This window comes from Drosophila pseudoobscura, chromosome 3 (genome assembly GCF_009870125.1).
Source record: "Drosophila pseudoobscura strain MV-25-SWS-2005 chromosome 3, UCI_Dpse_MV25, whole genome shotgun sequence".
In the NCBI taxonomy this organism is placed as follows: Eukaryota; Metazoa; Arthropoda; class Insecta; order Diptera; family Drosophilidae; genus Drosophila; species Drosophila pseudoobscura.
In genome coordinates this window covers 19,651,076-19,671,656 of record NC_046680.1, presented here as the reverse complement: position 1 = coordinate 19,671,656, position 20,581 = coordinate 19,651,076, and the positions used below count along the sequence as shown (strand labels likewise).

At 42.6% G+C, this 20,581-nt stretch overlaps 4 protein-coding genes across 10 annotated transcripts; all 4 read right to left on the bottom strand.

The window, feature by feature from the left end:
- Window positions 1-174: 174 nt before the first annotated feature.
- Window positions 175-8,680, bottom strand: alka (glycine receptor subunit alpha alkaliphile). 7 transcript variants are annotated; one of them, XM_033378988.1, is made up of 11 exons: window positions 8,036-8,680; window positions 6,030-6,185; window positions 5,397-5,473; window positions 4,227-4,326; window positions 3,996-4,150; window positions 3,620-3,709; window positions 2,011-2,166; window positions 1,566-1,930; window positions 1,377-1,505; window positions 1,199-1,303; window positions 175-1,131 (listed from the first exon to the last, which is right to left on the bottom strand). In XM_033378988.1, exons 2-11 carry the CDS (start codon window positions 6,089-6,091, stop codon window positions 931-933), a joined length of 1,440 nt encoding a protein of 479 aa, XP_033234879.1. In that variant the 5' UTR covers window positions 6,092-6,185; window positions 8,036-8,680; the 3' UTR covers window positions 175-930. The 7 variants fall into 7 exon arrangements, with proteins under 7 accessions (XP_033234879.1, XP_033234880.1, XP_033234877.1 ...); XM_033378989.1 differs by lacking the exon at window positions 8,036-8,680 and adding an exon at window positions 6,298-7,522 and having other exon boundaries at window positions 1,389-1,505; XM_033378986.1 differs by lacking the exon at window positions 8,036-8,680 and adding an exon at window positions 6,298-7,463.
- An 867-nt stretch (window positions 8,681-9,547) lies between these two features.
- LTV1 (LTV1 ribosome biogenesis factor) lies at window positions 9,548-11,332 on the bottom strand. The gene is made up of 2 exons (XM_001361691.4): window positions 11,194-11,332; window positions 9,548-11,126 (listed from the first exon to the last, which is right to left on the bottom strand). Exons 1-2 carry the CDS (start codon window positions 11,194-11,196, stop codon window positions 9,642-9,644), a joined length of 1,488 nt encoding a protein of 495 aa, XP_001361728.3. The 5' UTR covers window positions 11,197-11,332; the 3' UTR covers window positions 9,548-9,641.
- Window positions 11,333-12,523: 1,191 nt separating this feature from the next.
- On the bottom strand, window positions 12,524-18,596 carry CtsL1 (cathepsin L). Its single transcript, XM_001361690.5, has 4 exons — window positions 18,405-18,596; window positions 17,411-17,523; window positions 13,415-13,629; window positions 12,524-13,348 (listed from the first exon to the last, which is right to left on the bottom strand). Exons 2-4 carry the CDS (start codon window positions 17,507-17,509, stop codon window positions 12,637-12,639), a joined length of 1,026 nt encoding a protein of 341 aa, XP_001361727.1. The 5' UTR covers window positions 17,510-17,523; window positions 18,405-18,596; the 3' UTR covers window positions 12,524-12,636.
- On the bottom strand, window positions 14,791-16,240 carry LOC15382880 (uncharacterized). Its single transcript, XM_004444391.3, has one exon. The coding sequence runs from the start codon at window positions 15,352-15,354 to the stop codon at window positions 15,169-15,171; it is 186 nt and encodes a 61-aa protein (XP_004444448.1). The 5' UTR covers window positions 15,355-16,240; the 3' UTR covers window positions 14,791-15,168.
- Window positions 18,597-20,581: the final 1,985 nt, after the last annotated feature.

The window sequence follows — 20,581 nt, the reverse complement described above, 5'->3', positions numbered from 1 at the left end:
TGCCTGGTGTGCGCTGCTTGAACTACAGGTCGGTTTATACAATACATTCTCGAATTAGTTGTAAAAGCCACAGCTCTAATGCTTGCATAAATGGATAAATAATTCTAAATATGTATGTAAAAATCTCTAAAAAGCGTTCACTGTTCCTCTGTTAAGTTATTTACAATCCAAATATCCTTAAAGGCCATTTTATTATCTCCTTAAAGCACCAATGCAATTTCTTGGCTGATTTGCCTAAGCCTAATACAAAAATTCAACTGAAAATAGCTGTCTGCTAGAAAATAGCTGTCTCGTTTCGTAGCTCGAACATACTAGGTATGCGCATACATACGATATGTATTGAATACTTTCAAAGCAGGGACAGCCATCCCTTTCGATTCAGGGGTATATTGTCACTAGCACAGTGATATATAAATATATATTCTCCAGCTTATCTCATTGACAAATGTGTGTGCTGAGATTAAAGAAATTCACTGCAAAGCTAAATCATACATAGGTAGGACTGCAGCTCAAGCATATACTCGTAGTTCTGTGAGTGGTGTCCCTCGTAGCATAGATTAAAATTAATGTGAAACTAAAATGATCGTTAAATATAAGATACGTTTTATACAAAGCAAATACTCGAAACGAATCAAGTATTCTCCGTGAGCAAATTGTCGATAACTTAGTTATACATATTTCGTTCATAGCACAGTGTGTCCGATATAGGAATATGTAGCATTGTAGCTGCTGGCAATTACTTATGTAGGTAACTGTAGTTTTCACTTGTTGGTTGTACTTTGATGATAGATTTTGAGGTTCAAAGACTCTTCTTTTTGATATTACACTGTGTGTCTTCAAAACTTGAGTTTAATTTGTCAGATTCACCGCCCATTGCCTATAGATTTTTTAACGGAGTCCAGACATATGCAATCTGGAACTCCCCAAGTCCTAGGACGACTTCATCAGCAGGATCGGCCAGTACAGGAGAACAAATACAAAGAATAGTATGGGAAAGACAGCGCGGGAGACCTTATCGATCTCCCGCCACATTATCTTCTCGACGCCCGTGTCCGTGTCCGTCCATGCCACCGAAAGTAGGCTCTGCCGCCGCGCCGGCTTCGGCGGTCCTCCGTTTCCCTGCAGCGATGTCTGCGAAATAAGGCGGCTTGACAGGTGCACACATTCCCTAAAATTATCTAAAAAGATAATCACTCACCTGTCCGGGCGTCGTGGGCGTTTGGGTGGCTTTACGCGACCGCACGGCTCCGCCCTCCCAGCTAGCCACCGTTGCACATTGACCTTTTTCCATGTTACTGATGCGCTACGCGATTTCAATTCGGGACGATAAGAAGGTGGCATTATTTATTAAAGGGATATCCACAGCTCTGCCTTACCATTGGCAGTACCTTGGGTATGCGATTCACCTGGTACTGGTACTGTACGTCCAGGACTTTGACCACAACGAACTCGGCCAGGGCTGCGAACACGGAGAGCATGCAGCCGGCCATCCACAGGTCCAGGGCCTGCAACAGAAGTGTTGTTTAATCTCTATAATTTATTTTGCTGATTAACTCATTGGCCACCTTCACATAGGCCACTGGGGGAATGTCCGCCCCCGTGAACATGGTGACCAGCGTCAGCATGCAGGTCACAAGCAGAGTAACCCGTCCCGGTATGGCGTCTAGTCCCAGCCAGAAGCTGAACCAGGAGAGCATCACCACCAGCGAGGAGGGGGCGAACGTCTGGATGAGATGATGGCCGATCTGGCGCTCGAAGCGGAAGAACACGGTGAGCCGCGAGAAATTGCCCACCTTCTCCGGCATGTAGCCATCGCTCTCCTCCAGCTGCAGGGGCTGGCCCAGATTGTACTGCAGGAGCTTCAGTTCCGGATTGAGGGTCACGCCCGAGTCCGACCAGCGGAGCTTCACCTTCTGGTTGTTCGATGAGACTTCATTGAGAGAATTTTGAATTGTAAACTTCGTTAGAGGCTGCTCTTGTCTGCGGGGAATGGGAGGGGTTACCACTCACAGCTCTCAATGTGGATGGGACACACTTGTATGTCCATGGGATACAGCTGGAACTCCATCTGGCAGGCAATGATGGCATGCATCCGCGCCGCATAGCGAACCGTCTTGTTTTTGTACAGCGTCACTGATGTGAACTTGTGTGTCAGAGTCGCTATTTCTACAACGAGAAGACATCGAGAAGACGTTGCAGAGATGCGGAACAAATGGGGTTTGATTAGAACTATGGCATTGGAATCGAAAGACTCATTTTTCTTTGCTCATTTTTGTGGTTGAGTGGTTGATTGTTTATTGGTTGATTTGGCCGGTGCTCGTGATCGCCTTAGGTCTAGTTTAAGCATCAAGTTTCTACAAGGGAAGAGTGCGGTGTCTGCTCTACTTAGCATAAATAACCCTGTCCGGTACCTTTACCGCCACTGATTTTGGACTACAGAGGTACCACTACTCTAAACGGAGCAGGTCATTGACGCTCACATTGCAAAAACAACATACACAGCATGTGCATGAGGAGGCACATTGATGCTTGAATCGAGATTTACCGAAAGAGTCTTATGTAGTTGTTGTGGGAAATATTTGCTCTTCTAGTACTTGGCATAAAATTACTTTTATTCTGTAAAAACTCTTATTCGTTAAGAAAATATGTGTGCACTTATCGAACTGGGATCGTTGGTAAAAGAGTATAATTAAAATGCGCCAGTATGAAAAGGGTTATAATATTATAGACTTTGATTTTATTGAAGCTGATTTTTTTTATTGAAATACCACGAGGAACATTCTAGTTTTTTTCCATAATAATAAGATCAACGATCAAGTATCAGTGTATGCCATTAAAAGAGATCCATCCATTACCCACACTAACTGCAAAAATCTAAGAAAATTTAAAGGAGATATTTCGGAGCATGCCATTCAGACGTTAAAAATGTTAATTTTACCCTAGATCCAACGATTCTGGAGTTCTGCACTGATAAAACATGCAGTTGTAGTAATCTTGAAAATAACGTGACAGGACGGAATAAAGCTTGACCGATTCGCAATCGATTTTCGTCCTTTAAATGTTGACAATGGCAACCAAAAAAACGTAAACCAAATAGAAAACCACATTTTCCCGACAAAGTACAGCCGTAATTTCAAGGTGAGAGATCTAATCAGGGGACTCCGAGTGCAACTGCAAATTTCGTTTTTCATTTTTCGTTTGGAGCGTGTGGGTGAGAGGAATGTTTAGAGTTCTGGCTGGTGTGGTTGGAGTTGGAGTGCCCTGGGTGACCATGGCATTGGAAGTGGATGTGGAAGTGGTGGAATGGATTTCGTGCGTGCAATGACGCGCCACGTGGGCGGTACTAGTAGTATCTCCTGATGGGGGGGATTTAACGAGTAAAAGCAAACGAAATGTAAATTTTTTTGTTCAAAAATGGTGGATGCCAGTATGTGTATATATTTATATATATTTATAGACAAGGTATATACTACATCTTGTTCATTAGATATCATATTAGTATTCTGAGAATGTTGAATATACAGATACAGATTGTATGGAGGATATGGATTGATTTCGATTTGGATGGCTTTTGGCATAACACAAAATTGTAAACACAGATCTAGATTCATTGATATACTTAAATCTTTGTTCAGATGAAAGTTTTTCGAATCTCTTTCACCCTTATTGCGTAGCATAGAGGTGGACGCAACATATGGACTTCCATATCCTATGTAGAAGTTTCAGTATTGTTTGTTTGGAAACGATTAGTCGTTAGAGAAAACAACGGAACGGATTAGGAAAAACAAACAGATACAGAAGAATTTGTTACTATATACAAATGATCATTCAAACTTATATGTACTATTTAGTAGATATCTAGATATTAGACACATATTGTAGTAGTAGAGGTTGTCGGCTGGACAAAGTGCACGATTGGGAATTGTTTCAGATCCTACAGACGCACACACAAAGGCATACATGGAGTTTGATTATTTTAAGTTTGAAGAACGTACCGGCAATCTTCGAATTGAGAAAGTACGGATCCGGCTGCCAAAAATTCTCAAAGACTTCTGGAAGCAGTGTCACATAGTCATCGCCCTCCTCGAAGATGTCGTCGGGGATCTCCAGTCGTGGCTCATGCCAGCACTGATGTATAAACATGTCTACTCTGAAAATATACACAGTATTGCTGTATGATCCATTATGGTCGCCCGCAATTTGATCTGGGACGCGGCTCCACTTACCTAAAGTCCATATCCTCTACGTTAATTGAGTTAATATCTACAACAAAAATGCTAAAGTCTACTATCACTGGGGATCCCTTCTTCGAGGGCGGTCGTATTTCTGCAATAAATCATCAAGGCGATCACTGATTATCTTCGACTTTGGTGTGAACTCATTATCATATACATTAAACAATGGTTACACCAGCTCTTCCCCATGAACACCGGCCATCCAGCCATTCAAAATAATAGAACGTCTCGTGCACAAATTCATTTTCGTGTGCCTCTGTCGGTGCGGTACGGTGTGAGTTCTCTAAAAAGGAAACACACATCACCCACAGCCACCTCGGGCTCTCTTCAAGTTCAGGGCCAGTCTACGGGGCTAATGGTAATGCGTATTACACAACCAGGGAAAATCGATAGAAATAAAGGTGTTGATTAGCTGCCACGAATGTTTTTCTTCCAATGAAAACTGCTCTACTCGGCACAGTTAGAATTTTCCTTAATTATGCATTTCCTTGCAGGCGGTTGGGGAAAGCTTCCCGTATGGGGGGTAATGGGATTCGAATCCGTGGAAGCAAAGATTCAACGTTCCATAAGTTAGGAAATAGTTTATTCTAGAAGTCGCATTCGATTATATTCCCATTAGATCTTGAGGGTTCTTTCATAATTCCAGTGAAAGAAATTGTCGCCGGTAAATGTTATTTTGATTTGAATCGATCGTAATTGTGGATGACGTCAAAGACCTAAATTGCGGGTCTCAGAAGGAGACTGTGGAGAACCGTAACCGTAACCCAGTAACATAGACGGAGGCCCTGAAATTTACCGCGTCACGAAATGAATAAAACCGTGAAGAAAAACCGAACACGCATATGCATATCCTGCGGCTGTTGGTGGTTTGGCGGGTTTCATGGTTTCATGGTACAAACAAATCAGAAATCACAAAAAGAATGGCGAATAATCCATGCAATTAAAAACAAAGGCTGGAGAGGAACGAATCGCACTCGCAACTCAACCCCATGCTTCAAGTGGATGGAAGCCGCCGACACAGACACAGCAGACACCCATAGAGAGGAGTACGAAAGGTAACCTCCCATTACAATAGTACGAGTAATTTGTTCAGAGGGGGGTTTGATTTGGTGTTGGTGTTGGTGTCGGCCGGGCCGGCCTCTGGGGCTGGGTTTAACTTACCCTTGACATAATTAGGCGGAAGAACCACTCGCGGCTTGGCTGTGTAGTTCACTTGGGTCTCCGTTGCTTCGCTCAGCCTGCAAAATGAGCAGCAAAAAAACCAAAGAAAAAGAAAATTTCAAATACAATCCTTTATATGGAGTCACGGACAGGGGGGTGGGGCTAAGCTAAGGCTGGGCGCTGTGGCTGTTGGCTGATGGCTGCCACATGCAACTATTGCAAACTTTGTCAATTTAAGTCTGAATTTGAAATTAACTTCATTCGTGTTTGCTGGGCTGCCTTCTGTACTGCTGTGTTCCGGTCTGTTCTGTTCTGTTCTGCTAGACTTGACTTTAGCTTCTGTTTAACTGGTTTGTAAGCGAATTATATTATGTACGTGGTTTGCTTTTTGCAGTTTTTTGATATTATTCCAATCGGATGTAGTACTCATATGACGTGCAGAATTCCCATTTGACTGGTATCCAAGTGACCTTGCTTCTGGGTGATTTGACAAAAACGAACCGATTTTCTATTTGGCAATGCTCATATCCAAATGAAGGTTGTCGAGATACCTAACGGTCGAGTCTGTTCCTTGAACTGAATCCACATCGAGCCTAGCTGGAAAAGGAAGGGGGAAATTCGAGCTGAGCTTACCATATCAATATGAATCCCAATCCAACCGATATGAATGCGTTCCTTTTGAGTTTGCCAAGCATGGTGTTGGGGCGACGGAACGGGAAAGGAATTTTGTAACTTCAGGCCTCAAATCATCTCACTTTACACCGACGTGGGAATTTCATAATTCGGTCTCTGTAACACAATATTTGAGCATAATTTTTATTTTCAATTTCATTTTCGGTTTCGGGTTTTGGTTTCAACGGAGTACTTTGCGGAGTACTGGTATGTATGTTATATCTCTTACATTTTATTTCGATTGATTTTGTTTTCGTTTCTTAGCGTGTTTTCACTTTTCATAGACACTATGCACATACACTCATATGTACATAATTGCACTTGCAGCAGGACACGAACACGAACGATCACTGAACAAAACAAGAGAAGGGTAGGGAAGATCGTAGCTGAGTCCTTGATTCGAGACTTTCAGTCCCGCAGTGTTGCCTCCAGCTCGGTTCGTTCTAAACTCAAACAAACAAAGAATCTCACAGTCGAAGACAGTCGAGCTTTGGTCGCGAAAGTGTGCTCATCCAGATATGTATGCCAGTGGCTATGTGTGTATCTACATGCCATACGGATGCTAGTGTGTGCCCGCATCCATGATATGTAGATTCCTCAAGCGAGGGCCTCTGTGTGTGGGCTGGCTGGATGTTACTGTTAGCAGTCAACCAGCGGCGTATGGCGATTGCGGATAGCGGCCGTAAGCTGATACCCAGTGAGATGTTCTATGTGTGGTGTGTGTTCTGTGTCATGGTGCTTGACGGAGGAGATGCAAAAGCAACGACAGCGGTCAAGGCATTGGTCGTGTAATTGCCCCAGCACTGGGGCCGAGCACTAGCACACTTCGCGCCAAGATTCAATTGAATCGCGTGCCAATTTTACTTAAGTCCGGTACATTTTGCTATCCGCCTGGCGATGCGATACGATGTATAATAACAGCTCAATCTATGCCCCTTCTTATGCATCCGATTGATGGTCGTATCGTATAAAGTACGCATCCAGATATCAAATATGTACCTTTAAGGAGGGCCAGAGAGAGATGCCTGATCAATTACACACTTCCTGGCTTGTGTGACTGGTTCAAGCACACATAATTGCCTGGACTGGTGTGGACTGGACTTCCATTTCCTATAAATTACTTTCTGTTTCTCACTCAGCTCTTATCTTCCTGTTCTCTGACATTGACACTGGCAATAGCATGGTCGTGTGCTCAAGTATTTTTCGCAAATTAAAAATTCCACTTCCAGATCTGAGAGCATGCATACCACTCGTAGTATGTAGATCGTCAGATGAACAGCATCCGGCTAAGCCCAATGCAAATGGTCTAGCTGTAGGTGTAGGTGTAGGCAGACGCAGACGCAGACGCAGACACAGACTCAGATGCGACACTTTTTTTTGTCAGATATAGATCTTAGATGGGAGTGTTTAAGTCATTTGCACTAGGTATGTATATAACACGTATACGTATTCCATACTTTTTAACAATTAGTTATTTTATTACGTAGGAACATATTTATATAAATATTTTGGCTGATGTTGGTTTGCTTTGATTTGATGCTGCCACTAATTAAATCAACAAAAATCATTTATTTCCATTTGTACTCGCACTGGTTGAGCTGTTCGGCTCGGTTCAAAGATCCACACAAAATTAAAACAAATGAATTTTTAATTTTAATTTTTGAACTCTTGCCTGATTATATAAAAGAATAACTGCCTGTCTTAGCAAGCAGGCAGGAAACAATTTTCGGGGACTTTCTATTATGAATTGGCAACATTGAAACAAATGTATTTCCCCCAACAATTGCATTAATTTTGTAGTTAGTGGCATTTATGAATGTGTTCTGTTGCGGTTTCATTCCCAGAACCGCCTGCAATTACACTAGTTTAACGCTTGGCTCACGCGAGCCCCGGCTCTCCACCGCTACACTCCACTCCACTCAACTCCGTTCCATCCAATCAAAATCTAAATATTATAGGGAAATTACCGCGTTACGGGAACGACGCGCGCCCGAATCCGTTCGCCTTCGCTCAGGAACTAAAACTGAACTCAACGGACAAAAAAAGTACGCGAATTTCTTGCCGCTTTCCTTGCCAGCTTTAATACGAAATACAACAACACCAACAATAACTAAAAAAAAAAAAACCAACGTCCCCCAACGCCGCTCGACCGTTCAATGGAGACTCAGGCACGACAACCAACTGTAACGGGTTTCCATTTACAAGGAGTTTGGCTTGTCGGGGACGGACAGGCGGACAAGAGGAATGGCGGAAAGGAGCATGAGCACGAGTGCAGTTCGGTTGCAAATTGGTGTTGGATTCCCATGGAAATGTGTTTGGAAATTTCCAATCTCCATTACATTACTTATATGATGTATTGGTGAAGGGATCAACTGTGTAAATTATTCTTATAATTGTCCACATACGAGTGGGAACATATGTACATACATACGTATGCACAACAACCGAGAAACGGATCCTGACTGACGTTGGTTTTTCCAATGAAGTGCATGCGATTTGACTTGACGTTTTCCACAAAATAACCAAAACACTACACAACTGCCACTGCCACTGGCACAGGCACTGGAGCGGTGTCTGGGCTAGGCAACCTTCCACTAACTATGGTAACAGCCGAGCGTTAAAAGGCTGGAAACAAGGCCTTCCTTCGCTGGCCCCCAGGCCCCATGCCTCGTGGGAAATTTCTATATGGCAATGTAAATACAAATCGCGTTTGTAGGACTAACTATAATATACAAAGACAATTACACTCATGAGTACATACAAAATAGTATAGTAGAGTGTGGCTACGGTACATATATGGGATATACCCACCATACAGATGTACTGTATGGAGACCACATCAGTCAAGGGGCAAGGCAAAAGGAACATTTTGTTATGACATTATTGTTGCTGTTTTGGCAACATTCACCAAAAACTGACAATGAAATGAACTTTATTTTATTTTCATTTCAATTGTCTTGTTGTTGATTCCGTTTTATGTTCGGCAGTCGAGCTCTTGTACATAGCTAGCGATTCGCGAATCGTAAGCAGTCGGTGAGACTGTTTTAGAGCTGAGCTAATTGTTGCATGGCAGGCCAAGTCAAGTCTCTTGTTATCTGCCACTCTATCCGCGTCAGTTAGTTGGGGCATAGCTGGTTGGACGTCCGTGCGGTGACAGGAGAAAGCCAACTGTGCGGCATATCCTTTCTAGGGCATCACGGCTTCGCATAGTGGTTCGTATATCAGCTTTGCTTGGCACGCACAGCGTGGAGCAGGCAGCGCGTGTGGAGCAGGCAGCCACTTTGATTAATGGCCAACTGACAACTGACGATGACGCCAACCAAAGCGCGACATCCAGAGCTCCAATTCCCCATCCATGCATCAGCATATAATTCGTACAATTTTCCATTATTGGGTCATTGGACCCAACAGTTTTCGAGAGACATTGGCATAAAGGACTAGCGACCAGCTGGCGGAGGGATCGAAAGAGAAACGCGTGTCAGTGTTTATACTCTTCATATAGATATCACTTTATACATACGCCATGTGTATACAATTCACATTTAAACCTAAAGAACAGAGCTGGGAACTAAGCTAGACAATTGTGGCGCCCTGCTGATTGGATCGCTGGTTGATCTTGACGTGAGTTTGCCGCTTCTTCTCCTCCCTGAAGGCTTCTGTGTTGGCCTTCTTCTCGATGCGTCGTTCGTTTCGGTAGTCTTTTAGCAGACGCTTCCTCTCCTTCTTCTCCTCGGCGGACTCGTCCTTGGGGCGTATAGACAGAACGCTTAGCGTCGACAGCACCGACTTGGCGCACAGCGACTTTGGGCCCGTTGAAGCGTTCGAGTCATCACCCAGATTGGCCAAAGCTTTGGCTGTGAGCTGGCCATCAACGCCGCCACGCAAAACATTGGCGGGCAGTCCAGTTTTGGGATCGATCTGAATGGGAGCTGGGTTTGAACTGGCACTGGAGCGACGACTGCGCCGTGGCTCATCAATCAGCTTTGGATGATTGTAGATATTTGAGTAGGTTGACAGAATGGACTCACAGTCCCATTTCTTTTGCTTGGGATCGTCTACTTCGTATTCGACTAGCTCCTCGGTGGGGTCCTCTTCGCCCTCGACCACGTGCCTGTACTTTTCAATGCGCTCACGATCCCAATCTTTGTTGTAGTCGATTGTTTTGTTCTTCTTTTTGAATTCCTGGAAACATTGCATGACGACCGGGTGCTTCTGGTGCCAATTGCCTTCGATATCTTCCAGGGCCAGGTCACCCAGCTCGGGATCATCATAGCTGGCATAGAACTTTTCGAAGCGGTCGTCCAACAAGGAGAGCTGCTCATTACGACGAATGACACTGGACGACATGGAATATTCTGTGAAACGAGACTTGACTTCCTCGTCATCGAAACGACGTTCTCGCATCAAAGGAGCCAGGCGATCCATTAGCTCATCCTCATCTTCGTCTTCATTCATATTATCGGAATTAAAGTCCATGTCCTCATCGTCGCCCTCCCCTTCGTCAGTCCAATCTTCCTCGTCATCTTCATCACCGTCGCCCATCGCCTGCATAACAAAATCATCCTCCAGTTCTTCATTTTCGCAATCGCTATCCAGTGCCGCCACTACATCTGGATCCCAGTCCAAGCGCAATGATTGGGGAGCTGCCTTGTTCAGCATTCCCTCGGTCTCTTCAAACTCGCTGGCAAAAACCGAACTGGGCAACACTAGTTTGGGAGCTGTCGACGGCTTATCGTCCTCCTGGCGCTTCTTGGCATGGTTTGGATTCTCCATGTACTCCCAGACCACATCGTTCTCACGTTTTTTCATGTGCTGCAAGTAGTCGTAGTCGTCATCAAAGTGAATGCCGAATTTCTTTTGCTCCTCCTGACGCTTTGCGGGATCTACTGGTGCCTCGTCCTGCGATTTGGTCTGGGACTGTCGCTGCCTCGCAGCAGCCTCCAAGAGCACACGCTGCGGCGCATTTTCGTCTGTGACAAGTGGATCGTGCTGACTGCGGTGGACCAAATGGAAGGTTACCGCCTTCTTGCGGTCAATGTATGGTTTCTTTCCCTTTACCTAAAAGACGTAAACACAGTTATTAATTATGTTGTATGTATTAAGTCGGGGTTCGCGCCAAACTCACCATTTTAGATTGTTTTTATTAAATTTTTTGTCAACAGACACAGAAACACATGTGCCTTGCAGTGTGTTTATCGGATTTATCGTTAAATTATCGACCCACAGAAATATACCAAAATATACCATCCCATTTCTTAAAAATACCAAAAATATACTGTCGAATACAAGTTCTATTATACATATTCCTCGTTTTTGATATTCCGACGAGTTTTATTAGCTATATAGAACATTTAGCCATGCCCACATAATTTTATCTGATTAATGAATCAATTTTCTAATTGTCTGGTTTATTTTAAACACTTGCTTTTATTGCCTTTTGCGTAAAAAGAGGTTTTAGCGAAAATGATAAAAAAAAAACACGAAAGAGGATAGTCGTTCCTATTGTTCAATTTTGATATTCCGTCGAACATTATTAGCTAGCTAAAACATTTAGCCATGCCCACATAATTTTATCCGATTAATGAATCAATTTTTTACTTGACTGGTCTGATTTGAATACTAGCTTCTAATGGATTTGACTAAAAAAAAGACTACCGAAAATGGTCAAACAAAAAACGTTAGAGAAAAGTCGTTACTATTGCTCAATTTAGATATTCTGTTGAAGATTCAAAGAGAGCGAAAAATGCCTAGTGGTGCGCACCAAATGGAAATTGTTTGAAAGTGAATGAGCTACAAGGATTTAAGTGCACATTTTAATAATAATTTTAAGAATCCCCCCGTTTTGCAATAGAATTTATTCTTCGCACTTCAGGGAAAGTTGGAAAAGTCCTAAGATCGGAATCAAAACTAACACAATACTCAAACAAATCGGAATATGTACTGAATCGCAGTAGGTTGTTGCCAGCCTAACTACTCCTTTAAGAAAGCGGTCGATATGATCCCCTTGCTGGTCGTGAATCCTGTGGCTATCCACTTCTCCTGTAGCTTCCTTCAGCGACAAGCGTTCCTTAGCTCGTTGAAGATGTCTTGGTTGAGTTTCCGCCGACCCGCTCCTCGTACTTTGGCGTATTCTTGCCGTGGAACTATTTCTATACACACCCTGGAAATTGGCTGTGTGAGGCTAACACCTCCACGTCCTTCCAATTCAGCAATCGGTGGACAAAAACCTTCACCAGTTCCGACACTCGTCTCAATATAACGTACATATGTAATACATATGTACGTACATTTTTTTTAGATTATTTTCTAATTTTTTTGTATTTATTTTTTTATTTTTTTTGCAAACACCAACATAAAACATGTACTTGTTTTTGATGGGTTTTCATGGCAGAGATTAAATGAAATGAAATATGATGGAAGAATAAGTAGTGTAAAAATTCAAATGATAAGATAAAATATTGGCTAAATATTAAAGTTTCTTCTGAGATGCTTTTGTTGGGTCTTGGGTTTTTTTTTTGTATGTATCATAAAGGGGATGTGTTTCCGGGGGAGTACATCGGGGCCCAGACTAGACCAGAGGATAGCTGGATGCAGAGGCAATGCCGCACTGGTTCTCCTTGTTGCGCAACATCTTGATGAAGCCCTTGTCGCCCCAGGTGGTTCCCCAAGAGTTCTTCACCAGCCAGTAGTCCTGGCCAGACTCATCGGTGCCAAAGCCCACAACCAGAACTCCGTGATCCAAGTTCTGGGCATCGCACGCGGGTTCGTTGTAGACGCCCTCGGAGTAGAACTGGAACGACTCGTGAGAGGCATCGATGGCAACGGCGACGGGTCCAATGGTGGCCACTGCCTCCGCCATCTTCTTCTCATTGCCCTGGGGAATGTCAACGAATCCGCGATCTGTGGCTCCGATCGTGCCCTTGTTAAAGTGGCAAGAGTCATCGATGGCCTCATAGGGATAGGACTTCTCGGTGTCGATGCCGCCATTGTCCTTGATGTAGCGGAATGCGTTGTCCATGAGACCGCCATTGCAGCCGTTGTTGCCATACTTCGTCGAGCAGTCAACCAGATTCTGCTCGGATAGAGACACCAGCACGCCCGACTTGCGGTAATGCTGTCCCTCCAAGGCACCGGTGCTGGAGAAGGCCCAGCAGCTGCCGCAGTGACCCTGATCCTTAACATCGGTGACAGCGCCCTTGGTGCGCCAGTCCACTTGCTTTGGAAGGGTCACATGTTCCGGCGAGATAAAGGTCACACCCTTGAAGCTCTCATCGGCGTTACTGCAATAAAATATATATATACATAAGCTCCTTAGTCTTTCTTTCGAGGGGGTACGAAACACTTACCGCAGCTGCTTATGCAGGGTGTAGTTGAAGCCGTTCATTGTGGAGTAGAACTCGTGGTGCAGCATATCTGCATACTTGTTGACGGCCATCTTGAAACTCACCGCGCCGGTGGCCCATAGCTGGTTATGCTTGGCGATCTTGTGCTTGTTCTCATTGAAGATCTTCAGCCGGAAGCGCTCCTCAGTCTCGTCCTGGTAGTTCTTGCGGTGCTCCAGCTGTGGATGGCAACACACATAATTGAATATACATACATATAGCATGTGTAGTAGTAGTCCCGGTATCGCCCTTATCGCTAGGTTTTCCTTCTTATCGAGACAATGTTTTAATAAATCAATATTCAAGTCACGCTATGGTAGTACGATTAGATACGACGTTGCCTAGAGATCTCGAGTAGAATGCATTTGGACTGTTGGGTCTAGTCGAAAATGTGGAAAAATGTACAAAATCTTGCATTTACGTAAACTGTATTTACGATTCACCTCCCATCTCTCAGCTATTAAATAGTTTCCAATCTTGAGATAACCTTATCACGGACTAACTAACCTGGCACGAGCTGTCCAAACTGTCTGCGGTTAGCCAACAACAGTAGCAGCGTCCATAAACTCAACATAGCCATAAAATTCTTTACGATTGCCGCACTAAAACATCCACAGAAACTGTCAAATGGTGTTAATGTTCCAGGTAGTAAACAAACACAGAGCAGCCGTTTCCAGGGAAGAACTTTGGCATGAAAAAGAATGCGTTTCTGTATCTGTTCAAACTATCGCTGCATTGGTCGCCCCATAGGATTGGTTTCGGGGGTTGTTTGTTCTCTAGCCCGCATATCTTTTTCACAACGGAAATAGAACGAGAGTTCCACAAATGATAGTGTCAAAGAGCATACTATTGCAATAGAACTCCGGACGGCACAAAACAGCTTTGTTGACAGTGGAACGAACGCGACAGATCTTAAATGTATATTTAGATAGCGGAAAATCCATTTAAAATAAAAAACAAATAATGACTGTTAGTTAGGGGCGCACAAAGCCCAGAGAGTCTTGTTTTCTCAGAACAGACAACAAGTAAATTACAGTGGGAACCAGGCATAATCATAACAGACAGCTTCACCATCACCATGGGACCAGGCAACAATTGTCGCCCCGAAATGCGCTCAGCCGGATGGTCCCATGTCCATGTCAGTGCGTGTTTCAGATGGCTTGACTCGTATAATTGACATAATTGATACGAATTTCAGACAAGCAGCCCCCATCCCTTCCATCTATCCATTCCATCGAGTTCAAGTGGGGAAACCTTTTCACAGCATAAATCGTTAACCGTCCATCGATTTTTTTTGTTTTGTTTTCTCGGACACAGACATTCTAATATACGAGTCTCGATTTGTATAGCAAAATTCACACATTTTTATTGTATATTTTGTAGAAAAATTAATGGCGAAAAAAAGATGAGCTTACAAACGTAGAAACCGTAATTAAATGCACGTGAATTATCTAAAGGTACCCGACGTATACACTCCGTATAGTATGTAATATCTATAGTATAGGCAAATATTTGTGTGGCGCATCTCCATTCCCGTAGAGCGAGACCCGATTTGCTTTTAGCTGTTTAGCAGCGGGGCTGATGGATGGGGCGGCAATTTTGTTGCAGTTGGGCTGAGCTTGGACAATGCTGAGTATCTCAAACCATCCACCGGCTAAGGCGAATTAGTTCTCACTAACGGACTGGCTTATTTGGCCTGCCTTTGATCGGTACAGATGCTACAGGTGCTCCATCTCAATGTCGGGAGTGCCAGATTCCACAGCGCCCGTTTCCTTCCACTGGCGCCGTTTTCGCATGATATAATGGAAGACGAAGCCGTTTATCACGAACATGGCCACAACAATGAGTGTGGGCAGCACCACGTCTACTGTCACGTTCAGGTCATTCGGACTGGGACTGGCCATGGTTCAGTTCTACTGCTTTAGGTTCACTTTTTCTTCCACTTTTATGTAATTTTCCGGCAGTTTGTTGGCCAACACGTTTTTTGGTTTTGATGACGCGCGTGCTTTTCTGTCTTGTGCTTTTTCTGGATGCTTTTCGTGGTGTGTGGCTCCTTTAATTTATTTTTCTCTCCCAAGTGGCCTCTCTCGTTTCTGCTGTGTGCTCGCTTTGCCTGCCGCCTGCGTAGTGTCGGGCGGGAATCTGAAATAATATAAATAGCAACCACCAGCAAGCAGTTTCCTGCTATGAGCGCGCGCGCACACTATTGAGAGTTCTTCTGTGGGTACTCTAAATACTCGTATTCGTATTTCGTATTTTGTTTTGTGCAGCGCGCGCAGAATGGATTCAAACCCGAACCGGTTTCCACCATTTGGGCAATTTGTATAGGAGGAGCAGATGATTTATAAGGATTTCATTTCATAAAATGTATGCAAACATTGGCCAATCCAACCGGTTGGAGCACATATGTATGTATGCATGTATGTATATATCCGTCTGAAGTTGACTAAACATGCACAGGTACTAATATCATTATCATTGCTGTTTTTGCAAGTCCGCAAAATATTTGCTACTTGTCGATTTTTGGTACGGTGCTTTTTGTCTTTCTTTCGCATGTTCTTGTTTTTCAGTGAGAGGAGAGCCAAAAGCTCTGTTGCTCTGTGCTCCCTTACACAAACGAAAACAAAGTGCCAATTTGATAAGCGGAGCCGTGCGTCACACGTCACTACAGTGTTATCCCCCCATTTCGCTCCCATTAGATTACTTATTGTGGTTCGTGGAAACGCATTTCGTAAGAGAATAAAAACTAAGTGTAAGCTTATCAGAGACAACATGGCAGCTTTGCAACTGTATATATGTAAATTTGCAAGCCACAGACTCTGTAACATAAGACTGTACAGCGATTAAAGTTCCACTGGGACATGACTAAAAACTGAAGCAATGTAATTTTAATTTGAATCGCGCGGCCTTTTATTTCTCAATCATGGGTAGCACTGTTTTCGGAGTGTGACCATACGATGCAGAGAACCAAGCAAAACAGCTGTTTGGTTTAACAACAAACACAAAGTGTTTGTAATATATAAATGGCGGGAATATTTAAAATTCAAATTAATACTGTAATTAAATTATAAAATTATAGATAGATTTGTGTAAAGGAAAAACATCCATGGCAATTACATACCCTATCACACTATATCTGTAAAAGTTATTTATAATTATACGCCCCCATAAAACAATTGGTTAGTGGCACATGTCACGCCAGTACATTAATAATGCAGACAGAAAACAATTGTTTTTCGCTTAGATCGAGTCGATACATTTTGATAGACTGATAAGGAAATACATAGATCCCACAGTGAGTACAGTCGCATTGCAAATCAATTGATATGGATGATAGGAAGACAGAATGCTGTGCGCGGCTTGGACAAAGAAAAACTGCAAAAGTGCAACCAATACAGAAACCATTTACTAGGGAAAATGATTCAGAACGGGGTAACTGAAACTAGCCTGCCACAGATCAATGGTCAAAGCAATGGTATGATTAAGAAATTATTGCGAAAAAATTAATGCATGGCCGGCTTATCAGTGGCCCAGTCTCAGCTCAAGCCGCAGCTTATCGCTCCGGGCTGACCCGCGTCGGCACCGTACTCAGTAAAAGTAGGCGGAAAAACGTTCGTCTGTCAGATGACAACGTTTTGCGGATGGGCTAAGCGGCGGTCATGTGAGCAAGCATGTGACTGACTGAGTCCAAGACTAGCCTGGACTTATCTGCTGGGCTTTATATAGATAATGCAGCCCAGTGCAGTGCATTCACTCGTGATTCAGCACGCCCCCGAAAGGCAAGCCCAATCGGCGAAAACATCATATGCAGCGAAAGACAATGGAAAAAAAGTCCAACTATGCAAACAAAACATCAAAAAGATATTAATCATCGTCACAAAGCCCCCTGCCTTCTGTCACAAAACACTTGCTTAGCTCGGATTTCCTGGGTGACAAATCTCGATCAGAAACAGTACTTACCTTGAAGGTGTGCCATTCCTCCTGGATGACCTCGGCATAGGAGACGGCCTGCGCCACTGCCACCAGGGCGAGGAGGGGAAGAATCAATGCTGTCCGCATTTTTTGTATTAAATCTGTAAAATTTCACACAATTAGTAAGTAAACTTAGCATCATTCAATCACGTGAAGTTGTCCAGCTGGCTATGGGGCAAGCAGACACATTTCACGAGATTCCGAAAACATTGATTGATGCAGGGGCTTTTACGGGATTTGGCTAATAACATTTTAATTGTATGCTGACTAATACAGGGGGCCGATCGCGAGCCAACGAGGGAGTTTTTGCTTTGTTTTGTTAGTTTAGTTTTCGAATTCGAACAATACCCGCTATCTAATCGGCCATTCCACTTTGTGCCGCTCTTTTCTATCTTCGCGTGTGTATATGCTGTGTGTGTGTGTGTGTGGTGTTTAAGAGTCTAGTCTGCCATATTTGCTGCAATTGTTTTTGCGATCTTGTAGCTCATTTCGAATACGTGATAGGCATTTGATACAAATATTATTATTTGTGCAATCATTTGTGCCAAGTTCGAGGGCTACAAACTGGTTTTGAAACTGATTTCAAGGTGAATCATTACCCTAACACAGGTGTTGCAAATAACCGAACGGTAGATAAAGCAAACAGAAAACAAATGAAAAATGAAAATAGGTCAACACAAAGGGGAGGGAAAGCAAAGTGCGTCTGTTTGCTGAAACGAAGAAATGGCCGCCAGCGCAATAAACACCAAACAAAGAAGGCTAAACAGCAGCGCAACAGAATATGCGGGATGCGGAAAAGAATAGAAACAACAGAGCATTAGAATGCATTATTTGTTCCAATCAGTTATTGACATACACAAACATAAATATACCAAAGGGACGTGAGGGACAAAAAGAGCATGACGCAATTTGTTTTAGCAATTTCCCTAATGCGATGCTGTTAATTTGCTGACTCTGGTCGTGATTTATAAATTTCACTTACCACTCAAACTACGCCGCTAAAACAAATCACTGTTATTGTTGTTGTTATAAGCTACAATCACAATGTACTCTAAATGCAATTATTCAAATATTTAAGTCGTTTTTTTTACAAGTTTCTTCGTTTCTTTCCAAGTCGCAACAGCCCTGCACCCGAAGAATTTTCGTTGTTTAATAAATATCAGCAGAAATTGTTGCTCCGAAGAAATAAATTATAGCGCTTGACCAGTGCTGCACGACCCTCAAATATACCGAAACATACCGTATTGCTTTAAAAATATACTGATGAGCTCAAGTTCCACTTTACATATTCCTCGTTTTTGATCTTCCGTCGAATATTCCCAGCTATATAGAACATTTATCCATGCCCACTTCATTTTATACGATTGATGAATCAATTTTCTACTTGATTTGATTGGCTCTGCCGAAGACTTTTCGTGATTTAATAAATATCACTAGAAATTGTTGCTCCGAAGAAATAAATTTTAGCGCTTGACCAGTGCTGCACAACCCTCAAATATACCGAAACATACCGTATTGCTTTAAAAATATACTGATGAGCTCAAGTTCCACTTTACATATTCCTCGTTTTTGATCTTCCGTCGAATATTCCCAGCTATATAGAACATTAATCCATGCCCACTTCATTTTATACGATTGATGAATCAATTTTCTACTTGATTTGATTGGCCCTGCCGAAGACTTTTCGTGATTTAATAAATATCACTAGAAATTGTTGCTCCGAAGAAATAAATTTTAGCGCTTGACCAGTGCTGCACAACCCTCAAATATACCGAAACATACCGTATCATTTAAAAAATATACCGTAAATATACTGACTAGCTCAAGTTTTATTTTACATATTCCTCGTTTTTTATCTTCCGTGGAATATAACTAATTAAATATAACCCTCAGCACTGCCCACATAATTTTATCCAATTAATGCATTAATTTTCTACACAATTGGTTAGTTTTTAGTCCTTGCTTTTATTGTATTTATTGTAAAAAAAAGGTTTAAACGAAAAAGTTCAACAAGAAAAGAGTCGCAGTGTTGCTGGTATTTGAAGACATGATGCGTGTATAGGCATTTGTATACCCTATTTCGTTAATTTTATATGAAGACATAACGTAGTTTATTAAGACCTTTTCTCAAATTGATATTCTTTAGACATATTCATGTGTATTATTAGTATCTTGCATATATTTATGTCGATCCTGATACCTAATGAGCCTTGGAAGACAAACGTATTCACAATTCTATAACATCCATTTCCCCCAGGGTATGTGTGCTTGGAACTAGCAACATTTGTGCTTGGAACTAGCAACATTTGTGTGTGGAATGGGACTCATTGTTGCAATAGCGAAACTGCGGCGAATCGGGTATTGCCTATATTTCAAGCTATATAGATTTGCCAACTTAGCTTTATCCCATAGATAAATGTATTTTCTACAAGATTTCTTCTTTTAATTACCTTTATGTATGTTATTTTGACCAAAAAACCGTTTTCAAGTAAATGTTGCCGCAACTTTTGTGTATGGAATGCGCAACATTTGTGTATGGAATGAGACTCATTGTTGCTAAGGCGAACTGGGGCGAACTGCGGCGAACTGCGGCGAATTCAAATTTCTCATATTCTTTGTTCCGTTGAATAATACTATCTATATGGAACATTTAGCCATGCCCACTCAATTTTATACGTTAGATGAATCAATTCTATACATGATTGGCCTATTCGAAATACTTGCATTTATTGGATTTCTATATAACATTGAAAATTAAATTAATAGAAGACAAAAATACCATTTAGCACTATCATGGGAGCGCGGCGAAAACCAGTTCCTACAGTATATACGGTCTCATTTGAAAAATATACCGAGCGGTGCGCGCCAAATCTAACTTTTTTGAATGTGAGCGACAAGGATTTAAATGTTGTCAACCGGGCCTAAGAATTCTTCTAGATCCATCATATCCTCCATCTTTACTTACAGAATAAAACGATATCTCCAACTGCTAATCGATGGACTACAAGAAGAGCATTATCCGTCAGAAGTCGCAGCCGTTGCATCATGACTGCTGCTGTGAGAACAATTCCCGAACGGATCCAGACTAGGAATACGTAAATATAATGAGTTTTTCTACTTTGATTCAACAATGAAATAATCCAATCCAATCCCTCGGCT

Bases quoted from the DNA above. Each gene is read 5' to 3' on its own strand.
- LOC15382880 (XM_004444391.3), bottom strand. From the start codon at position 15,354: ATGGCCAGTCCCAGTCCGAATGACCTGAACGTGACAGTAGACGTGGTG.
- alka (XM_033378988.1), bottom strand. From the start codon at position 6,091: ATGCTTGGCAAACTCAAAAGGAACGCATTCATATCGGTTGGATTGGGA. The intron at 4,151-4,226 runs GTAAGTGGAGCC...GTATATTTTCAG, and splicing joins GTAGAGGATATGGACTTTAG to AGTAGACATGTTTATACATC. The intron at 1,132-1,198 runs GTGAGTGATTAT...CTTATTTCGCAG, and splicing joins CGCCCACGACGCCCGGACAG to ACATCGCTGCAGGGAAACGG.
- CtsL1 (XM_001361690.5), bottom strand. From the start codon at position 17,509: ATGCGGACAGCATTGATTCTTCCCCTCCTCGCCCTGGTGGCAGTGGCG. The intron at 13,630-17,410 runs GTAAGTACTGTT...TGCCATCCACAG, and splicing joins AGGAATGGCACACCTTCAAG to CTGGAGCACCGCAAGAACTA. The intron at 13,349-13,414 runs GTAAGTGTTTCG...ATTTTATTGCAG, and splicing joins ACCCTGCATAAGCAGCTGCG to TAACGCCGATGAGAGCTTCA.